This window comes from Sinocyclocheilus anshuiensis, unplaced genomic scaffold (genome assembly GCF_001515605.1).
Source record: "Sinocyclocheilus anshuiensis isolate Anshui unplaced genomic scaffold, SAMN03320099.WGS_v1.1 scaffold277, whole genome shotgun sequence".
NCBI classification, from domain to species: domain Eukaryota; kingdom Metazoa; phylum Chordata; class Actinopteri; order Cypriniformes; family Cyprinidae; genus Sinocyclocheilus; species Sinocyclocheilus anshuiensis.
Window position 1 is genome coordinate 499170 of NW_015536463.1, and position 22987 is coordinate 522156.

The following is a 22987-nucleotide window of genomic DNA, read 5'->3' on the forward strand; positions in this document are numbered from 1 at the left end:
CTTTGCTGCTCACAGTCACTGGACTCGCTGCTCGGGATGGAGAAGCAGATCGCCGAAAAAAGGCTTGGATTTGGGTCTGTTCTTCACAGTCGTATGGACTCTGAAGATTTGGATTACAGCGCACTAATAAAATAGTTTCATTTCCTAATTATGTTGCGTTTTTGGTGTATTTTATAGGTCTATTGTCAGTCACAGCATGTCGGAGAAAACGCCTTTTGTGGCCCATGGCAATCAAAGTAAACATTACATGACAAGTAAAGGTTAAACGATTGCAGAAAATTTATTTATTTTAAGGTTTAAAGTGAAGTGTTTAACATTATGTAGGCATATTCTTGGAAACGAGCTGGCAGCAGAAATCACAACAAAACGAAATGTTATCATTTCATAAGTAAATGAGTAACGTTAAACAATTTAATAATGCAATTGAAAACAAGGTAATTAATATGACAACTAAAAACTAATAAAATTAATGCCGCGATTTCAATATTCATAAGGATTCATTTTTAGGTGTCGTCAATACGTCAGTTTTGTACGTTTAAATTCTGAAAATACGTAAGTAAATGTACGTTTTATAGAACCACATTTTACGTAAAATACATACGAATTATCATGAGATCACGTTGGCAGGTCACAAAATCGCTGCTGGTACACAACTATTTTGGGATCTCATAAGAACTGATTTGTTTTAACCCCCCCCTCTCTCTCTCTCTCTCCTCTATCTCTCTCTCACACACACACACACACACACACACTCTCTCTCAATCCCCGCTGGGACATTGAGCAGATACGGATATCTCCAGCTGCACACTGGCGAGCCGGCACACAGCTAAAAGGATTTTGGGAGGTCCTGCTCACTGTGATGAAAGAGTTTGGAATTTCAGAGATTAATTCTCTCAACAGAACTGAAACCAACCTCTAGTCTCTTTCATTATAGCCAAATTGTACGTGAACATTACCACATGTAACCAATTGATTCTGAGATATCACATATGTAAATAGGAACTGGTAACAAATTATTGTAACTATCAATATAAGTAATTGACAAACATGTAATGCATAGAATATCAGTACATTCAAATATATATATATATAGGAAAATTAGGAATGGGAACCATGAGTAATGTAATGATTCTGGTTCCATTTCTAAATGGAAAATGTTCGGAAAGTCTTATTTCTTTCACTAATATACATTCTAAAGTATTTATTTATATGTAAGTTGTGCATATGTACTATATTATACAACTTATATTTGTATATATCCAAATATATCTATATATGTTTTAAGTCAAAGACTGATCAATTGATCTGAAGTAAATACATTAATTAATTTCTATTCATCAAAGAATCCTGAAAAAATGCATCTTGGTTTCCACAAAAATATAACAGCCCAGCTATTTTCAACACTAATATGTTCAAATAGAAAACAATTATTTTAAATTGTAATACTATTTCGTAATGGTACTTTTTTATTGTATTTTCAAATAAGAGAAAAAGAGACTTCTTTCAAAAACATTACAATAAACTTACCAACACCAAACTTTTGAACAATAGTTTAAGTATTTGTTTGGATATTGTTAAAATGACATAATGCATTCATTTTTGTTAATTACTTGATGAATGTTATTAGAAACATTTACCTATATATTTGATGAGCGCAACAGCCATTTTAAGCATTTCAAGACACAAATCAAATGAGGCCCAAAGAAGCAAAAAATCTCGGGCAGAAAAGGCTACTCTGACCCATGGCGCCATGGCCAATGCCACATGCTCTAAACAATTGATTTAGCATCAGCAGGGATGGTGGGCAATCCATGAGTGTCAGGGTGGGGGATCTTAACACAGCTGGTGTGTCAGCTGAGACGCTGAGTTTAGCTATGGATCACTGGCTTGGTGCTCAACCACTGATACATCCTGGAAGGCCAACTATTAGGACACAATATAAAATCTAGAACACCATATTTGGAATAAATCTGCATTCAGAGCCTGAAGGTCTAGCAGCTCCACACCAGCCTTTAAAGGCTCTATAGAAGTCATGACTGACAACTGATGTCTGACCCTTTTGATCTTCCAGATGACCCAGGAAAAACATGGATTATATCTATTTCATTTTCAAGACTTTGGCAGAATCTAAGAAGAAATACTTACTTGAGGGATGGAGAAAAATAATATCTTTTTCTGTGAAGTCCCTCGATTGAACTGCTTTGATGATGGCGGTCAGCATTAGGCCCCAGGCCATGAGAGGCCAGGGTTCCATAGCTGGAGGAAAACTCACATGAGCAGGGACCCAGATCCAACACGGCACCTAAAGAAACAAAATAACCATTTATTAAAAAACATACAACCAGGGCCATACGAAACAACTTAACTATAGGCACCAAATAAATAAAGTTTAACAAGGGATTAAAGAGACATCTGCTGAAGATAGAAAGGAAACTCTATAGGATTAAAGCAGTTCAAAAGCAGTGTTATCCCTCTCCAGAACACCGGACACAAAGAGGCATACTTGTTATTCCAGCAAGTGCTTCATTATATCAATAACAATGTCAGCAGTCTGCCAATGTCCTGACCCTCAGCAACAGTGACCCTCTTAGCCGTTCGCTTTGGTTGTTGGCAGCAGAACAAACACTCATCTATTGTTTTCAATTACTGAATGCCATGCTCACAATGACATCTTTGACGAACACCACAAAATGGATAGTTGTATATTTATAGTCTATTAAATGTGATCAAATTTAATGGAACAGAATGTTCATGTGGCATATTTTTAATAGATTCTATTACCATTTGCCTTAAAAAAAAAAGTTAAACATTTTTACTTAAAAGTACAAAATAATCAAATTTCATTTTCACTATGCACATTTATTTAAATAAAATAAAATTAATAAAACGGATAGTTCGGGTCCTTGATTCTGATTGGTTGAGCCACGTTTGAAGCTGTTGTAAATTACTCTACAAACATACACCTTTGTTTACTTCTGTGTGTTGCTCAGCAACCACTTTGTTGGAACCACAACTGATTCTGAGGAACTACATTGTTTGGTGGAAGATTACTGTTTTTTATTTATATCATTACACTTTATTTGCTCTGTTTTATTCTGTGAAACCTTACTACGTATATGGAATAACTGTTTTATAAAAGCAATAAACCCCGTGAAAATGTGGTTTACAGTGAATTTATAACAGCTTCGCTTCCGCTTTAGCTGTTATAAATTCACTGTAAACCACGGCTTCACAGGGCTTATTGCTTTATTACAAAGGTTGAAAAATGAGAAGGATCTATGGTGCTTTTTTGGAGCGATACTTGTTCAACAAAAATCCGTCTGATAGACTAAAATAAGCCTGGAGAAAAGCACTTGGCTTAAACATAAAGCTCTGTGGTTAACATTACTGAAACAAAAGCTGGGGCAGATTACACATTTTTCAGAAGTGCTTGACCAAACCGCTTTGTGTGCTTTCTTCAGCAAGTCAGATGGCGAGCCGGACAGTAATTAATCCATTCATTTTGGTGAATCAATTTCTCTAACTTTGTTTACAACTCACTAATTTAATTCCCTATGGGGGAAAAAAGCTGACTTCATAAATCCTAGCATGAGAAAGCTATTCAATTTACTTTCAACATGAAGTAAAAAATATCCTTCAACCAAAAAACTGTTGAAATGGACCCCACTCTTCTTGTAAAGAACAACCCCTGTAAACTTTATGAGATTATATCTTAGTCATCAGGTATATCAGCGAATCAGAGCACTCTTTTCATGAGATATTTGCTTAAAATTTACAGCATACCAGACCAAAACAGCTCCTTGACGTTTAATATTAAATGAAGACAAACAGCAGCAACGTAGCCATTTTTCATTTTTTTCCCATCTCCATCAGTTCATTCACTTACAAATCTGAACCTGGAAGGCAAGAAAGCACATCTTCAAAGCATAGCCACTTTTTGGTACTTTCTGTGGTTCATTAATAAGGATTAGACCTTCCTTTGATTTAGCAAGTCATTCCCATTTAATCAAGAGCAACAATCCCAGCATATCTCTGTGAACACAGATGTGTAAAAACCAAAACCCTTAGAACTGTATTTTATATAAAAACTAAAATAATAATAATAATAGTAATCAATTTTCTTTTTTTTTCTCTGCATCCATTCAAAGTTGATACAAATCAGTGCAATTAATGTATTAGTATAGACTACTGTTAAAGAGAGTAACTGATAAGAGTCCCTAAAGTTATACATGTCCAGTAGGATTTTAATGGTTTTCCCGTCTAAGGCGGGAAAAACAGATTTCCTCATGTTTATTGTGTTAGCCATGCTGGTTTCAGAAAAATGATTAAACAGACCGACACTGGGCAGCCTTGAGCTCCTGTTGCTGTGTAGCTCCTGACCTCTCAGACAATGTAGCGTGGCACAGCACAGCCATGTTAGAGAGCATCAGGTTTCCTCAAAGTGATCCTTTTCACCGCTGAAGGTCTAAAAGGCGGTATTGAAAAGGAGCACAGAAGTACATATCGGTTTTCGTTTTTAGCTGCAGATTGGTCCCACAAGCTGTTCGTCAACTGGGAATGTCAACAAACAATTTAAGTATGTTTTGACACACCTTTGATAAATGTGGTGACCTCTATAATAAGTTAAGTCTGAAGATAATGAATTGGATTTTCCCCTGGGCTTTCAGTATTATATTAGTACGAATTTAACACGTGGAAATGTGATTCACGTGGATGCTGAACAGAGATAACAGATGCAGATGTATGGTGATAAATCTTTAAATGAAAAAGCCAGGTGTTATGATGAATTAAAAGTAATTAACTTAATGACACATTTGTGCAATTGACGTTTCTACGATTACAGGGATAGTCCACCCAGAAATGGAAGTTCTGTCATCATTTATTCACCCTCATGTTGTTCCAAACCTGTAAAACTTTTTTCTTCAGAAGAACGCAAAAGGTGATAAGTGTTCATGCTGCTCTTTTTTAAACAATGAAAGCAAATGTAAGATCAGGGTCAGTCAAGCTCCAAAAAAATAAAAATAAATAAATAAATAAAGATAGAAAAATGAAAAACATGCACTATAAATCAAGTCTACAATAGATATGGAAAATAGCACAGTAGTCATATGAACCAATTAATGTTACTTTTATTTTGATGTCTTATCTTTTGGGAGTTTGACAGCCTCTGCTTTCACTTTAATTTTATGGAACAGAGCAGCACAAAAAAATGCTCTCTGTTTCACAAAAGAAAAAAATATGCTTGAAGTAAACTATTTACATTTTTTGGTGAAATATATCTAGTGTATCTATTAACTATATCTAACTATAAAGATAGATATATATGTTAAATATATTATCTGGCCAACTACAAAAATCTACACTTAAATAGCCAATTTTTAGCCTAGATAGAGAATGCCTGCAGGTGAAATAATCTGAATCTCTGATAAAATCACCCTAGTATGAGACTGTGACATGAAGAGGGAATAAGTTCAGTAAGGAAAGCCTAGAGTAACAAAAAGACATCCTACTGATAAGAAAACATGGATTTAGTTTCAACACACAGGTGTCCTCAGACCAGAGTCATCTTATTCAGCTTTATCTGTTATTTGGGAGTCTAATGTCCAAGACTATCAAGCAACAGCTGTCCAGGCCACAACTCTGAGAACATGGTTGATAAGAGATCACCAACAACAGTGAAGGACTGAGACATAACTTTACGTGCATACACTACTGTTCAAAAGTCTGGAGTAAATAAGACCTTTTCTTTAAATATTTTCAATTCATTAAATTGATCAAAGGGGACAGTAAATACATTTATAATGTAACAAAAAAAGTTTCTATTTCAAATAAATGCTGTTCTTTTGTACATTATTAATCAAAGAACCCTGAGGAAAAACATTTCCACATTACCACAAAAAAAAAGCAGCACAACTGCTTTCAACATGAATACCCTTACGAAAAAGAAGTTCATTCAAGTGTGCTATTAGTATACTTCTTTTAAACTAAAAAATAGGAAAGTATACTTTTAGTCTACTTCTCAGAAATATACTTAAACTGACATTTAAGTATACTTGACTTATAGCCTACTTAGAAAAAGTCAAAATATATTTGAGCTATACTTGTGCTCCTAGAATTCATGTTTTCATTGTTATAATTTAGGGGGCACTAGTACACATTTTCTCTACAGAATTTGCAAAAAACACAAGTGAAGAAGAAACCGAAACAACAGATGCTTCCACATGTATTCTAACATGATCATCAGACATAAAACAGCATCAAAACTGTGTAAAGTTGATGTAAGGTCGACCAATGAAGAGGTAGTAATGACTGTCAAGCTTTGGGGTGTTGATCGACTCTATCTACGTTTTGATTATCATTCTGAATCCAATTCATACAGATACCCTGTTCTTTCTTTTGGTGTTTTGTATGTTCAGATATTTATATAACAAAATATATACAAATTAATACCTAAATTAGGACATAGTAGTATACTTAAAGTATGATGTAAAGTTCACTTAAAGAAAACTTACGAGTATACTTGCAGTATAAAACTACTAAACTAGTAGTTTACTGAGACTATACTATACTATACTATACTATACTATATAGGTTTACTAAAAATCAGTATACCTATAAGTTCACTTTTAGTATAGTTGCAGTACAAGCTAAAAATATTGATGTAAACTAGTTGTGTACTTAAAGTGTACTACTGTTATACTTAACGTATACTTAAAAGTATACTTTTATATACTAGAAAGTGGGCCAATTTAGTCCCAAGGAGTACTGAAATAGTACACTTACAAGTATACTACTAGTACACTGATATTTGTACTTGCTACATAAAGTATACTTAAAAATATACTTGAACTTTACTTAAGTATACTTAATAAAAATAAACTTGAAGTATACTACTTTTTGGTAAGGGTAGTTTTTGAGAATGATTTCTGAAGGATCATGTGACACTGAAGACTGGAGTAATGGCTGCTGAAAATTCAGATTCGCCTTCACAGGAATAAATTACATTTTAAAATATATTAACGTACATTTGTGTGGCACTTGCAGTCCAGCAGACTTTTCTTCATAATTATTTGAATAATTTCATTTCAAGAGTTGACATTCTAATCACAATAATGGCAACTGCAACTCATGCCAGTCAAACTTTAATTTAAATACTTCAGTTTCCAAACAAGGCACATAATAATTACTCTGACATTCAAAGGCAACCTTCCAGACCAATCAGGAAGTGCCTGAGGTTGAACTGCAGTGCCCCATCTCCTCTAAAGCTGTGCCAGGTGCCTGCCATGAGCAATACCTGTCATCAAAGCCTACACGCCTGCGAGTCGCTCTGGAAAATAGAAACTGCAGTTGTCGGTTTGTTTAAGCAGACTATTCTGTTGTTTGGAGAGTGTTGAAGAGGATCATGCTGCATTAAAGCATAACTGGAGAGCAAACACTTTAGCACAACATGAACCTGGTTCAGAAGCAAAATGGCCTTTTGCACTTACTTGATTTTGTCTGTACTGCTTCCAAGGCATCTCTGACCCTCTTAATGCAAATGTTTTTCAGGCAAAAGTCACTAAGGAGAGATAAATATGTGTCCATATACCACCACTGGTACATTTAGGCATCCTCTTTCAGTGAGATTAAACAACATTTTACATAAAATTGTCTTCACTTCCTGTCTCTACAATGTCCATGTGCATTAATCTATGATATTAACACATCTGCATACCATACTACATTAATTTACAACTACAACAAATGTTTTCTTTTATACAGTACTTCATTTAAAGGAATAGTTCACCCAAAAATTTAATTTTTTTTCATCATTTACTCACCCTCGTGTCGTTCCAAACCTGTATAAGTTTCTTTCTTATGTCGAACACAAAAGCAGATATTTTGAAGATTCAAACAGTTGATGGTACCCATTGACTTCCACAGCAGGGTAAGAATTATTGTGGATACTGTTTGATTACCAGCATTCTTCAAAATATCTTCTTTTATGTTCAACATAAAACAGAGAGTAACTGATGACAAAATTTTCACTTTTGTGTGAACTATTCCTTTAAGTATATACTTTCAGTCTCAGATGTGTTCTGCTAAAATGAAATAATAGAAACAAATGAGACTTTGCTGAATTTGTTGAAATATACTACCGTTTAAAAGTTTGGGGTGGGTATGATTTTTTAAATCTTTTATGCTCAGAAAGACTGAATTCATTTAATCAGAAATACAGTAAAAACAGTAATATTGTGAAATATTATTACAATTCAATACACCTGTTTTCTATTTGAATATATTTTAATGTAGGGCCTAATTGATTCCTGTGATGGAAATAAAAGCTGATTTTTCAGCAGTAATTACAACAGTCTTCAGTGTCACATGATCCTTCAGAAATCATACTAATATGCAGATTTGCTGCTCAAGAAATATTTCTAATTATTATCAATGTTGAAAACAGTCGTGCTGCTTAATATTTACAGAACAGTATTTATTTAAAATAGAAAGCTTTTACTATCACTTTTGATAGTATGCTTAAATCTATATTGCAATTTCTGATGTTTTGGCTGAGCCATTGTTGAAAAAAAAAAAGAACAATTCACTCCAAAACATGCAACATTACTCATTTGACTGCATGTATTACGCTACTTTTAAAGCAAAAGAGCTTATTTTAGTGTTTAGCACCTGTAATACACCATGCAAGAATGACTCTCTGAAAGCCTGGTTTCCTCTCTGTACAGCATGACACATCCAGTCACATTCATGTCATCTCATTACTGCAGGTCACTGGCTGACTCAGACCCAGCAGGATAGAGTAAAGAGGCTCCCAGCAGGTCAAGGGCCCTGGAGTTCCTGCCTGAGCCACTGCCAGGTGAGTAAGACTAACTCAGGTCAGAAACACGATACTCTGGGTTGTGAATCGGCCTGTGAATGGCAGTCACTCCCATTAATGGAGGGAAATAAATGCAAAGCCTCTCTTGTGACTTCCAAAACTTGTTGGACCAGATTTCGCACAGGTTTGATAAGTGAAAGGAGAAGAGCGGCGAAGAAGCCACAAGCTGCAAGTCTTTTCCAGTCTTCTACAAACACCTGAATCTCAGTATTTCTTCTTCTTTCTATCTAGAAGGAAAACATTATACTAGAAAGTGCATTATGCAAGAGGTTGATATTACATAGGACAATAGCACAATCCTTATCTATGCCATGAATAGAAAATATTGCATGACATATTCAAAACAGTTTATTGTAAAGCTAAATTCCTTGGAAAGCCACAATACAACAAGAATGGAAAATAACACAGATGAAGCTGCACATCTCCATTCATTTGAGAGAGCACAATGCCATCTCAACAAAGCCAAATGGCACCGAGCAATGCCTCTGCCCTATAGTGCACCTGGCCAAAACCAAAGGAGTCACGTTGGATCAGAATCACACACCAACTAATTGAAATCCTACAAGCACACACACACACTAATCCGGCACTATTCGTTTGAAGTGGTCCAGTTCAGCTGTATAATTTTTAATCCCCTCTTCAGTCTCTTGACACGTTCAAAGATCCAATGTACTGTAGCGCAGAATAACACAATGGAAAATCAGCTTCACAATGCTGAGTCTCTGTTTAAAATTATCACTGTTGGAACAATATTAATATGACACAACGTGCCATATGCTGCATGCTTAAGTTTGGGGGAATACATTTTCATTCATACAACATTTTAATATTTTTGGGTGGACATGAAGTCAAAATGTCAGTCATACAACTGTCCTAATGTAATAATCCAGAAGAAAGCACCAATAAAGAATTAAAAAAAAGTAAATAAAAATAAAATTAGTAGTTTGATATTATATTTTATTATTATTTCTTAAAAATTATTTATTAAATATTATTTTTTATTTAACAAAGGGTCTCACTGCATGCTTATATATAATGTCTATATTGTTTGTGTTCATTTTATTTCTATTTTAGTTTTAGTTATTTTAAAATATCTAGTTAAACAATTAAAATACGAAATGCTGCCTTTTTATATTTTACTGTACTTCCGTTAATGTATATTTTATTTTATTTTATTTCAAGTAATGATTTTCTTATGGTTTTAATTTTAGTTTCAGTCTTAGATTTAGTAAACTATGATAACCATAGTGAGTAAATAATAACAGAATTTTTAGTTTTGGGTGAACTAGCCCTGTAATAATCTTTTTCTATTGTGATATATTTTCTTAAGTTATTGATTCATCTGTTTTGCTCCTGTAGATTTGGGATTAATTGATTCTGCTATATCATATGACCTCTTCAATAGTATCTCTTCTCTCTTTGGGTTCGGTGACTCCGCTTCTTGAAACTAGGAAAAAGACTTAAGCTCTTTGCAGGGTAGGGCAGATACAATAATGCCTTGGCTTGTGTGTGTGTGTGTGTGTGGGTGGGGGGGGTCAGACTGAAGAAGGGATAAAATATCCTTGTGGCAGCTGTAGAAAACCAAGTGGGTGGGGTAAGTTTGATTCCCTTGAACTTTGGGCCAGCAAAACCATAACAGGATAAGAGGGCAAACGGGGGCTAATTAGGAATGTTCATGAAAGGATTTGCTCCCTCTTTTGTCTTTGGGGCTCAGATGGCAAAACCTCACATTCTCCCAACAAGACATTTACACTCCGTGATCACGGACAGAGTGTGACTGAGATTAATCAGATGGGGGAAAACACGCTCTGCTCTCAACTATGAGGCTTTTGTGCATGTTTACATGTAAACATCTTCAGTTCAGACATCATTGAAATTAAATATTTCAGATCACCTGACACTGGAGGAGCTTGTGATTCAGTCAACATACCATGTCAAAGAACATTAGTAACACAAATTGCCCAAACATAACACCACTATGTCTGTTCCAAGGTCTAAATGAATGGAATAAGATGAATCAAAAAAGTATACGCCTATGTTTTTGCAAAACAGACAACCTGTGGAAAGCATCCAGCCATGAATAATTTTTTTTTGTTGTGTAAACATGAAAGGTTTGAGATGGCAATCAAAAACATACCAGTGAAAAACCTCTACAATTAGGCTTGGGGTTTTGAAGCTCATGTCTGCAGTGAAAGTGGGATGACAGGATTGTATTTACAAGGAATGACAATAAGGACATTCACCTCAAATTTTAAAATGTCATTGAGTAATATCAAAGAACATCAACTAAAAAAACAGAATATACAAATCAATGTATACAATTTTTTTTCAGTCCAAATGTTCAAGTTATTAAGCATCAGGTTAAAAGCACTGTAAATGCTTGCAATGTGAATTATCTGCAAGAATCCAGCTAAGCATTCTCAAGGAAAGAAAAAAACTTAAAAGGAAATGGAAAAGCTCTGGAGGCATGCTGAGATAGTATCTGCTGCTGATGCTGAAGAGGGAGAAATGTACCCTACAAGACAACACCAAGATTGACTGCATACATATGGAGTTCAAAGCGAAATGGCAAAAATAGCAGCATATTACTTTTTAACTTTAAGCAGCATTTATTTTTATTTTTTTATTTAACCACTATACTGTAACACATAAGAGGGGAGAATCTACATTTCTTCCAGTCACAAACAAACAAGATTATGACACTCATTCAAAAATATACAGGACGTATAGCGTCCCTGAGAAAAAGGGCTGCAATCACTTTGTGAGGAAGTACAATAATCTCCTTCTGCTGAATCCTTCTTAATGTTTAATTCTTTTGTATGTAAACTCTAGTTCTAGGTTGATGTAGTTTAATTTACGATATTAAATGCAATATCATGATCAAGCCGAACAGAAAATCCTATAAAACCTGAAAATGAATGTTAAAAATGTAATAATAATAATAATAATAATAATACAGTTTTACAGATTTGTTTAAATGTTTTATGGTATTGAAATATATATCTATATTACTATATATTACTGGTCAATGGTTTGGGGTTATTAAGACTTTTTTTTAAACAAACAAGCCTCATCATAGGCTCCATAGACCGCCATCAATTCGTAGCAGCGAATGAAGAGGTATCATATCGATCACAAGTGCAGTATGGAGTACCTCACGGCTCAGTACTAGGGCCATTACTCTTCACGCTATACATGTTACCCTTGGGAAATATCATCAGGAAACACGGTGTTAGCTTTCACTGTTATGCTGATGATACTCAGCTCTATATTTCTTTGATGAACTGCCTTTAACTGAAAAATGAGTGTTTACTATTGTCATTTTGCATTATTGACACACTATTTGCCTAATTAATGCTGTTCAGTTGCTTTGACACAATCTGTATTGTTAAAAGCGCTATATAGAATAAAGAAAGATAAATAAAGATGACTTGACTTGACATTTATTTGATCAAAAATACAGTAAAACCAGTAATATTGTGAAATATTACAATGCCATTTTTCTATTTGAATATATTAAATTGTAATTTATTCCTGTGATGACAAAGCTGAATTTTATCAGTGTCACATGATCCTTCAGAAATCATTCTAATGCTGATTTGCTGCTTAAGAAAATAATAATAGTATTCTTTTTTTCAGGATTCTTCGATGAAAAGAAAGTTCAAAAGCACAGCATTTATTTAAAAAAAAATCTTTTGTCACAATTTAAAAGTCTGTACTGTCACTTTTGATCAGGTTAATCGGTCTCTGTTGAATAATAAATGAATGAAAGAAGTGCTGAATGAAATGCTTGATTTCATAATAAATAAATTTCAAAATATATCTCATTACACTGATATTGAACTACACACTGACTGAGGTGAATGAGCCTTGTTGTTCAAATCCTGGTACAAAGTGTATTAACAGACTACATATAAATCGTCATACACAGACAAAAGATGGCAGCAGCTTCACTACAGGGTGCAAAAAGGCCTCCGTAAGACAAATCGGATACATCTGTTCAGTAAAGCATTCAAATGGGGTTCAAGAGCAGCTAATTAGCATCCAAATCTGCCAAAAGCTCCTTAACACCACACAGTTTTACATAGTCCTCTCTGACCAGAATATTCTCCATAGTGACTTACCTAAAAAATACATATATCATGTCGTAAAGCTAAAAAGACTTGAAAATGAAAATAATGGAATAATAGGACATAACATGCAAAAATAACAGATGCATTAAGAGCGCCGGGCGCCTCAGGCCGACTAGCACTGACTCAGTGATAGTGATCTTTGCCTGGTCACTCATGCAGTTAACGCTAAACAAACTTTGCTAAATAATTCAAAAAGAGCATAAGTAATGCACAGCGTTGAGGGATTCTCCCTTACGCCCCGATGAACAGCGTTTGTTATGTATTCAGCCCAAAGAGAAGTGTCATTATCCAAAGACCATCAGCCTTTGTCAAGTTCCTCGACATGGTGAGGGTAAACAAAGGGGTCAGATGAAGCCATCGCTCTGTCTTCTGCCTCACCGTCCCCATTGAGATGGCACTCTGGGTAATGGCGGGTCCGATCAGCACATGGAGCACTGAACGCTCACTCCCCCACTACGACACGGGACGCTTTATCAGACCTCTGATGGTCACGCAATGGTAAAAAGGTGATATATTGTGGGTATTACAAGATTATTTAAAGAAAAAAGATGCTCCTGACATCCAGAGTGACTGCAAGCAATAATACTAGCATGTGTTTAACTATTCAAAAAGAGTAAATGAAAAGATAAATCCAGACACAACACACAGTAACATCATTAAATGTAATGCAATCCATTAACATGATCCAAGAGATTCAAAACACTCCACAACGACCAGATCTAACATTCCCGTGACATTCCTGCAGCCTGCATCATGCCGTCAGAAAACCACCCTCATACATCAGTAATAAAGACCCATATAACTCTAAATGCTTCCATACCCTTGTCATTAGAAGGTCTCAAATAACAACTTTCAGTTTCTCGGCTGGCCATCTGGAGAAACACCTGCCCCGGCTCTAACATGTTATCAGGTGTTCAACTGTTTCTTGGGGTCAGAGGACATGCAAATATGTGGGCCTTCCTGTCACAAGTGTCTATAAGGGAAAGTATCCACACAGACAGAGTGGAATCCACAAACTGGTTGGCAGGTAAAGCTAATCCATCAAACCCTAACTAACAAGATGTCAGATTTCTCCATCACTCTTCAAAGCAGAGTTATTAACAGGGCTGAATAATTATTGAACAGAGTCAGTGTGCGAGAGTTTCAGGCCAGTTGTGGATATGTATTTGCATAAAAAAATGTGACCCTGTCTGTGAAAACCCAGCTAAAGTCATTTTTTTGTGATCAACTGTTTTCTACATAAAATCTTCCTTCATAAGGTAAAGAACATTCTGTGAAAATGTAACCTTGATATCTTTAATACTAGCTGAGTTAGACCATGTCAAAGATTGAAATCATAGTGAAATAAATGGCTCAAAATGATAATTTTGAGACTTTAGCCTGGATTTCACAGAGAGGGTCACAAATATTATGATATTTAGTCTGTAGTCTAAAACTAAAACAGCTCGGATGTCTAAAATATGACTAAAACTAAATCCAAGTTCTGCTGTCGGGGGTTTTTCTTCCTTCCTCTGGTTATGTTCACGGCGAGAACCAGGTTTAGTCATTCAAAATTAAAACTAAATAAGATGCTTAAGATTAATTTCCATTTACATTTGGATCTACTTGATTAAAAACCTTTTCAGAAGTATCAACAGAATGAAACAAGTTTCTCGCAGTATTATTGTTTAATGGACAGATGGACACTTCGGGGGATTTTCTACGCTGTTGAAAATGTGTTGGGCTCTTGTGGTTGTGTGACACGAGTAATAATAATAATAATGATGATGATAATAATAATAATAATAATGTATATTGCAAAACAGCTCTGCACTCTTGTTTCTCTTTCTGTCACTCTTTCAGTCACTATATACTGCTGTAAATGTTTCAGTAAAGTCTTGCACTTAGAACTTGCTAATTAGCTGCACATTTAATTAATCGTAAAAGAAGTCTGACCCTTTTCTGAAAATTAAAACATGCCTGAGCACCTATTTTATAACACAAACTACAACTACAGTCTGTATCTCATATTTACTAATCTTCACTGCTTTACAAACAGCTCATGAAGCAAATCTCTTCAGTTTATATTTACAGAAAATAGCATATAAGCCTATGCGTGAGATGGTCTTGAGTTACACCACCCCCATCCAGATAAAGTGAACCCAGGAGAACTAATGGATGATAAATCATATGCGGGCACTGGGATTTTAAAAACGAAGACAAATGCATTTTTCACGCTGGTGAGGACCCTTTCATTTCTTAAACATTTTCTTCTTGAATTCATTGTTCTGACCGAGTCCCTTCAACCAAGACTGCAGCAACACCACAAAATCAGACCGTCCACAGATGGGCTTTAGACACACATCACTCTATAATTCCATTCTTCCTATGCATGTTTGCAGGAGACAATGCATTTCCTTTGCCCCTGACTGGACGAGACTATAGGCTTTAGCGTATTTAACACTGAAAATTGCTTTACAGATGTACTATATGATTTTAAACCAGTACTGGTAACACTTGTATGAGCTAGATCAACATTATGCAATAGTTAATTATATACATAAACTAATACATTCACATCATATATTAATCTCAGTTATGGTTATTATCTACATACAGTATACACTATATATATATTTACTTTTTTACTTTACTTTTACCCAAAGCGACTTACAAATAAGAAAAAGTAATTAAAACTAAAATCTAAAACTCTATAAATATTATATATATATATACACATTTAAGAAAATAAAAGAAATTAAATAAAAATGACAAATGCATACAACAACATTTTGAAAACTAAACATTTAAATGAAAACAAAAAAATAAAGCTAAAAACAATTCAAAATATTAAAAGAACAAAAGGTATGAGTATAATAATTATTCTAACATAACACTAAGCCAAACACCAAAAAACAACTACATATGTGTATGTACAGCCACACACATATACATATACATGTACATATATATAAATACATTCAATATATATATTGAGTACTGAAATAACTCAAATTAAATAAAACTAAAACTTAATAAAAAATTTATAGTCATAATAAAAAACTAATAAAATGACAACATTACAACAACTGTAACTAAAACTAAAATAGATAACTAATACAAATCAAACTACATTAGTTTATCAGTAATCCTAAAAAAATAACACTGAGCCAAACACAGATGCTAAAATAACAACAACTTACTGACACATAGTAAGAAATTGTTATAAAAAAAACTGAAACAGAAGTGAAACAAGTAGTAAGAAAGAGGAGAAATAAAAAGCGATGCTTATTTAACATTTAAATGATAAATGATAACATTATTTCAAACTTTATAATCTAATACTAAGTATAAATGATCAAAAACACGTAATAAAATTAATTAAACATAAAATATTTGAAGGTGAAGAGAATGTCAGTACAAGTCTATGCTTTACAACAGAACTTTCACTTTGCATTGTCTGAAATTGTCTGCCACTGTGATGTCATCAGGGTTTTACCAGTAAGAAAAGGGCTTTCCACCACAGCTGAAATGTTTTCTCCTGTCTGATATCAAAGGAAGCTTGGCTCATAAGTAACTCAATGGATTTCCTCTCACTGCCTGCTAAGTGAGAATATTTTGCAGTCTTCCTTCCCGTTGCGTCCTTGGCTGCCTGTGTTGAGTCTGTACTCACACAACCCCTGCACAGACTACAGATAAAAAGCGCTTCAGACTATTTTCTGCGCTGAAAAATCTCACTGTGTAAATGAGCATGGAGTCGTTTATCTTCTCCAGCCCCACGCAGGTGCATTACAACTTAATGAGATTAAGCATCGGCTCTACAAAGAGAAAAACAACAGTCCGGGCACGTTCATAAAAAGGTCATTGGAATGAGAAGAAGAGATTCTCATGGTCGGTCAATATTAGACATTGACTGTGAGCCAAAAAACATTAATCAATAAATGTTTGTATTACATACTGTATAATAAGCAGCCTACGTATTTGTATTGGATATGCAGAGAACAAATGGAAAGAAGCAATGTATACGTACACACTGAATTAACCACTCCTACAAGCATGACAAACACAAAGCTGCACACAACGCTCCATCAAGCCAAGGGATCGACCCATATCAAATAAAATCTGCCTCGTTCCTAAAAATAACATGCACTGCTGCATCCATGCACCTGCTGCATATTTTAAAATGAAATATTATAGATCCATTGTCGTGCATGTATTCACACTGGTAGATGTAAGAGCGCTTCATTGCTGATTCCATATAATATAGTGCAAATGCATGACACTGAACATGGCATAAAATCAGGGTGGGCAGGGAGGGTCATTCCTGACCTTTTATAAATGCAATGAATGACAGGTCACCACTTGCTTTTGACAGAACATCAAAATACACACATTTAATGAGAATGGAATATAACTTGCTTTTTTGGCCAGCACTGTGTTAAAGATATGAACAGATTTAAGAGTGCAATTTACAGTGAGCTGAATTTCAACCCCTTTGTATGTTTAATTGAACTTATATAATGTAAAATATCAATGATGACTTTTGACAGGATGACCATTTTGTTTGACCTTTGAAAATGGCATTGTGTCTTACTTTTGCACTCCTAACTAATCTAGGCTAAATGTAAAACCCACATCTATATTGTTAAGCAACAAACTACACTATAATATATATATATAAATGAAAAAAACTTTTTTTATATCTTTTTGTGAAAGGATATTTTACAGTTGTACTATACGTTTCTATACGTAACTAAACTATATAATGGTAATATATAGACCTATTTAAGCTATTTTAATCTTTTTGTCACTGTAAATTTTACTGGAATGAAACAGGAGGACAATAAATGGCCACATGATAATTTATAGTTCATCAAAATGCCTCTTCAGCAACAGTAATCGAAGATAATGTAAATACAGAGCACAGTGTTATTCACACAAAGACAAAACACATCAGGCTAGCATACAACATTAACTAAATAACATATAAGGCAACACAAATCACTCACAACACTCACATGTTTACATAGCAGATTACATACATAAGAAGATACGAACTTCAATTCTAAACAAATATGAAGGGAATTCTGGGACTGCCCCATTCCCCATAAATAAATTATTGGTCAAATATTATTTTTTACCAATAAAATATACATATTGCATTCTTAAAGCCATACATTATAATCCACAGACATGGTTACAATATTTAACATTATAATTATGTATTATACATTATTATACAACGTAGCCTATTTTACCGTGTAGCAGCCTATGGTAAGGTAATGGTTCTGTCATCTCAATCAATGTTTTTTCTATCAATTTTTTAACATTATTTTTCGTTAAAATCCCTAACATTTTTAGAACGTAAATCACCATTATAATCGGAAGCGTGTAGCGCAAGCGTGCGCTTCAGTCTAATTGATTATAATGCAAGCGTTCTAGTTTTGACGCAACGCTGTCAAACAAGCTGCCGCTGTTATTTACTATGTTTACTATCTTTCTGCTGTGGTTTGGATCATGAGGTGGTGTGAATGAAATTCATTTTACACCAAAAAAGCGCTCTTCTAGAGATGAAAACATGACATTTGTTCAGATTTTAAAGGGGGTGCTCTGTCATGCATTAATCCAATCGCAGCAGGTCAAATAAAAAGATTACGGCTACTTACCGAAAATGATTCAAACGACTGTAGTCAAACTTTTAGCACGGCAGATTTATCCCTGTATGGCAAGAACCGAAGAGAGTCATGTATATCAATAGTGTCCTTTCAGTTGTCTGTACCCATGATACGACCGAGCTGAATCCCTGTGAACTCAAAGGTTCCTAAAAGGCGGATGCGACGCTCGGCTGCGCCTATCAGAGGTCGAGAGGAGGCGCGTCCCGATGGATCCACACACACACAGAGACACACACACACACACACACACACACACACACACCTAGTGTACTGGGTTTTATTCACACTACCTGGAGCCTTGGCTAAAATATCTGGTAAAGTAGATGAGTTATAAGCTTTACATTATAAGCCTATAGCTAATTATATCCACTGCATCCATTTTTATCCTACTTTAAGATAAATCCACATTTCATCTGTCAGGAAAACGTTCAGTCGATGGTTCTATTTTAAAGCCTTTTTAAGTTGGCCCTCTGCTGGTGATAAAACACGGTAAATGACTGTGAAATGTCAAATTAAACCAAATAGCTTAATTGTTGACAAAAAGAGGCTTATAAATGGTTGCAATCCAGCATTCATATATTTTTTTTGTAACGTCTTATCTGAAATGATTAATTTCTTCACAAGGGTAGAATGGAGCTTGACAGTCAAAAATATTCTTCTTTCTACTGAATATTAATGGAGACACAAAATGTTTGTAAAAAGAAATGGTAAAGAAAGTTTGTTGTGATTTAAAATCATGACACATGTATGGTAAAAGGCCCCTTACGCATGGGGCAAAGTGTATAGAACCACCTTGAATAAAAACATTTTTTTGTCTAAAAATATATGTGACACTTTCAGAGATTCTCATTGGCTACATAAATCTGCAACATTTTAAAAATGACTAAATATTATATTAAATTGACCTGAAAATCAATCTTCAGTGACTGCACATGACCTCTGGATCAGGAAAATTGACCATAATGGCAAACAAGCAATCAGGAAAATGCTTTGATTTAGTTTTGGTTTGTTGCTATTTACTGTTTTGGGAGAAATACTAACTAGGTCTTTTACCCTGGAGGAAAAGTACCCTATCTAGGAAGATAACAGATCTATGGCCAGATAATTCACATTTACATAAGTGATTCTGTTAGTAAAAAGAGCAACAGATCTACCTGCAGTAAGTGTATTAATATCGAGCTCAAGCTATTGTCTTTGATGGCGTCCAAGTTGGTATCTCCTGGGTCACGTAAACCTGCAAGCAAACATTATTTGTGAGGACGAGTTAAAAGCTGTGCGGGGGGTGACCCGTAAAGCGGGGAGCATCACAGACCCCCCTGTCACTGCTGTGCCTTTGAGCAAGACCCTAAACCCCAGGTAGCTTCAAGAGGACTGTCTCTTTAATTAGTGCACAGTGAATCACTTTGATTAAAAGCATCGACCTCACACATTACTATATCATGTATGCATGCAGTAAATATGCCTTGCTCAACTTGTTATTAACTAATTATGTGCTAAACCAAATATTATATGCACTGATGCCATGAATAGGTTGTAAAATGCTCCATGCCACAAAAATCCAAAATGTTTCCCCAAGGCAACAATTACCAACTTAAAGACAGAGAGTCTGATGAAAAGTGACATGCGCTTGAGGAATGAAGATATGTGGCATGCAGAAATCAGTAAAACAATAAAACAAGCTGTTGACACTTTTAGGCATTTTTTCAAAACATAAATTTTAATAATTGATAATAAATAATTGTTTTTAAATATTTGTATTTTAAATAATAAATATAGTTAAAAAATTAAAAATGTGGTGTTTTGAAGACAACTGACTTCCTCTGGAAAAACTCTGGGGCCCTAAAAACATTAAGTTAAAGTGTAAATAAATCCATTGTAGCTACTTAAAAGCCTGTGACTAAAGATCAACTTCAAAGCAGAGAATCTTTGCACACACAGGATGAGAGTTTGATTTGTCCCAGGTGAAAAAGAAATATATTTAAATTGTGCTTTTTCAGACATACTTACTATATTTAAATTATACTATACTAAGTGCATATTAAACAAATGTATTATAAACATACTACTTGAATTTCAAGTATATTTTTGATACATTTAATACTACGTCTTTTTCACCTGGGGTAGCGAGCGGATTTCGACAGCAGTCTGCCGTTTTAGGGAAGTGCAGAGAGATTGATGGCAGGAGTAGATCATGCCATGTAAATACAGTGTTTTCATGTGGTTTACTCACTGTACAACTCCTATGTCTCTGAATGTAAGTACAATAGGACACAATACAAAAATCTAGCTTGATAAACAGACCCAAATTCAAACAGATCTGAAATGTTTAGAGTTTGCTCTGTAATAAAAAATTGACAATTTTCTCCTCCATCTCCACACATGGGTTTCCCGCCTGACAGGCTGAGATGGTGTCCACACAGCATGTCAGATATCACTGGAACGGCCTGACAGGGATGAAGAAAAGAGCATCAGCACCATGTACAAATTTTGTGCATGACTGGATTCCGCTTGAAGTTTAAATCTAAAATCAGCCGTTCAGCCATAATTACAACCTCCTCCTGTGGGGTCAGATTTCATGTAATGGAGGTGCAGGGTCTCGCTGGTATGCAGAGCCACGAGATAAGGATCATTTTACTACAGGTTGAAATGAACAGTAAATAGCAGAGCAAGAGGAGTTCACAAAGACACTGGAGAAACAGAACGAAGGCAAATAGTTCAGTCTCGATTCTTGGCATGCTTTTGGCATCATAACGTATATTGACAAAAATATATAATTTGCATGCATGAGGGACATCATATTGAATCAAATGCATACTGGTTGTGTTCTGTAATGCACATAGCATGCAAAGTCTGACCTTTCTTCAAACATAATGGTGTCTGTCCACCTTATTTTACAACATGAAATAAGCTATTTTCTGTGAATAGGCAAAATTATTTGTGCTGCAAACCAGTGTTTATGATTACAATAATAATGTCAAATACCAGTTTGCATAATCAAGCAGCATAACAGACTCTCTTTGTACAGCTAAAATAACTGAAGCGGATGACACCGGAAGCCTCGCACATTAAAGTTACAAATGGCCTCATACTTTAAAAATAAGGTGGATGATCTCTTTATGGCAGCTGTAACAAATTTAAATGGTAACAGAATTAAACGAATGTGTGGTATTATGTGAGGCCCTGCTCAAGGGAAAAGGTCTGAGATTGTATTATGTTAATACTCTCTTTAGTAAGACCACATAAATAATTCTAGGATTTGCTCTATAACTTCTACATTCCACAATCTCGTCTGAAAATAGAGCTGCTAAAAACACAAAGGAGAAGGTAAGAAACAGATTAAACTGCCATTGTCATTTCTGCCTCAGGCTGTACAGCTGCAAACCAACACCAGCAGTCATTACAGGCCTGCATGCGCTCTGAGGAACATCTCAGTTGTAGATAATCTACTTCTCAAAGACAAAAAAAAACAAAAAACACTCATGACATTCAACATTTGCCCATGTACCAAAGTCAAAAACACAATGATGAGTTGACTTACTCATCACAGTCATGTTATGCTTTTTTTTTTTTTTTTAGACAATGCAGCCGGGTGACTCAGTCGGATTACAGGACAGGCCCGATCCAATGATCATATGCGGCCAGTGCTGTGTTGGGATTACCACAGAAGGCTTGTCCAAAGAGGGTATTTGTGTTCAAAGTACATTTCTTGTTTGTCAAGAGCCCTTGTAGTAGGGAAAGGCTTTTCCCATTGCATTTTCATGTTTTTTTTTTCACAATTTCATTCTAAACATCTAAAGTAAAACCTAGAATAGAACCTAGAGTAGCTGCCAAGCGTTAATGTCCAGATTCCTGCAGTATGAATGAATGAATGAATTTATGCCAAACTGATCAAAGAAAAGCCAGATGAATTCTAGATGAAATCTCCATATTCTTCAGATAAGGTGCTATTGATTGTTTTTATTTCATTTGCTAAAGATGTATGTGCACAGTGTAGCCAATCACAAGTCACTTCCTTAACAAGAAGAACACAATTATTGAAGATGCCTGTGTGAGGAGACATCATCAATCACCAGACTTCAATGAAACACAAATTTGCATGGCGCCACCATGAAAACAAGAGCAGGAATGAAGGTTGTTCATTGTTTGAGAGTATCAAATGCCTCTCAGTAAACGAATGTTGCTTTTGTACTGACGTAAAAGTTTGCAGTCACTCTTATTACCAAATGCATCACTGGATAATCCAATAAATCATTAAACCATGTCAATTTTCCTTTAAACTAATAAGAATGTATGAGGGGACTTTCCAACGAGTCCTGTGTTCCTTT

General features: G+C 35.0%; 1 protein-coding gene across 1 annotated transcript in view; it reads right to left on the bottom strand.

Annotated features, from left to right (window-relative positions):
* The window catches only part of LOC107683855 (ly6/PLAUR domain-containing protein 6-like), a 25965-nt gene extending 7178 nt beyond the window's left edge, over window positions 1-18787 (bottom strand). Inside the window, exons 1-2 of the mRNA XM_016479936.1 lie at window positions 18654-18787; window positions 2146-2302 (exon numbers count right to left, since the gene is read on the bottom strand). Coding sequence (XP_016335422.1) covers window positions 2146-2254 — 109 coding nt within the window. The 5' untranslated portion in view covers window positions 2255-2302; window positions 18654-18787. The remainder of the gene's footprint in view (window positions 1-2145; window positions 2303-18653) is intronic.
* Window positions 18788-22987: the final 4200 nt, after the last annotated feature.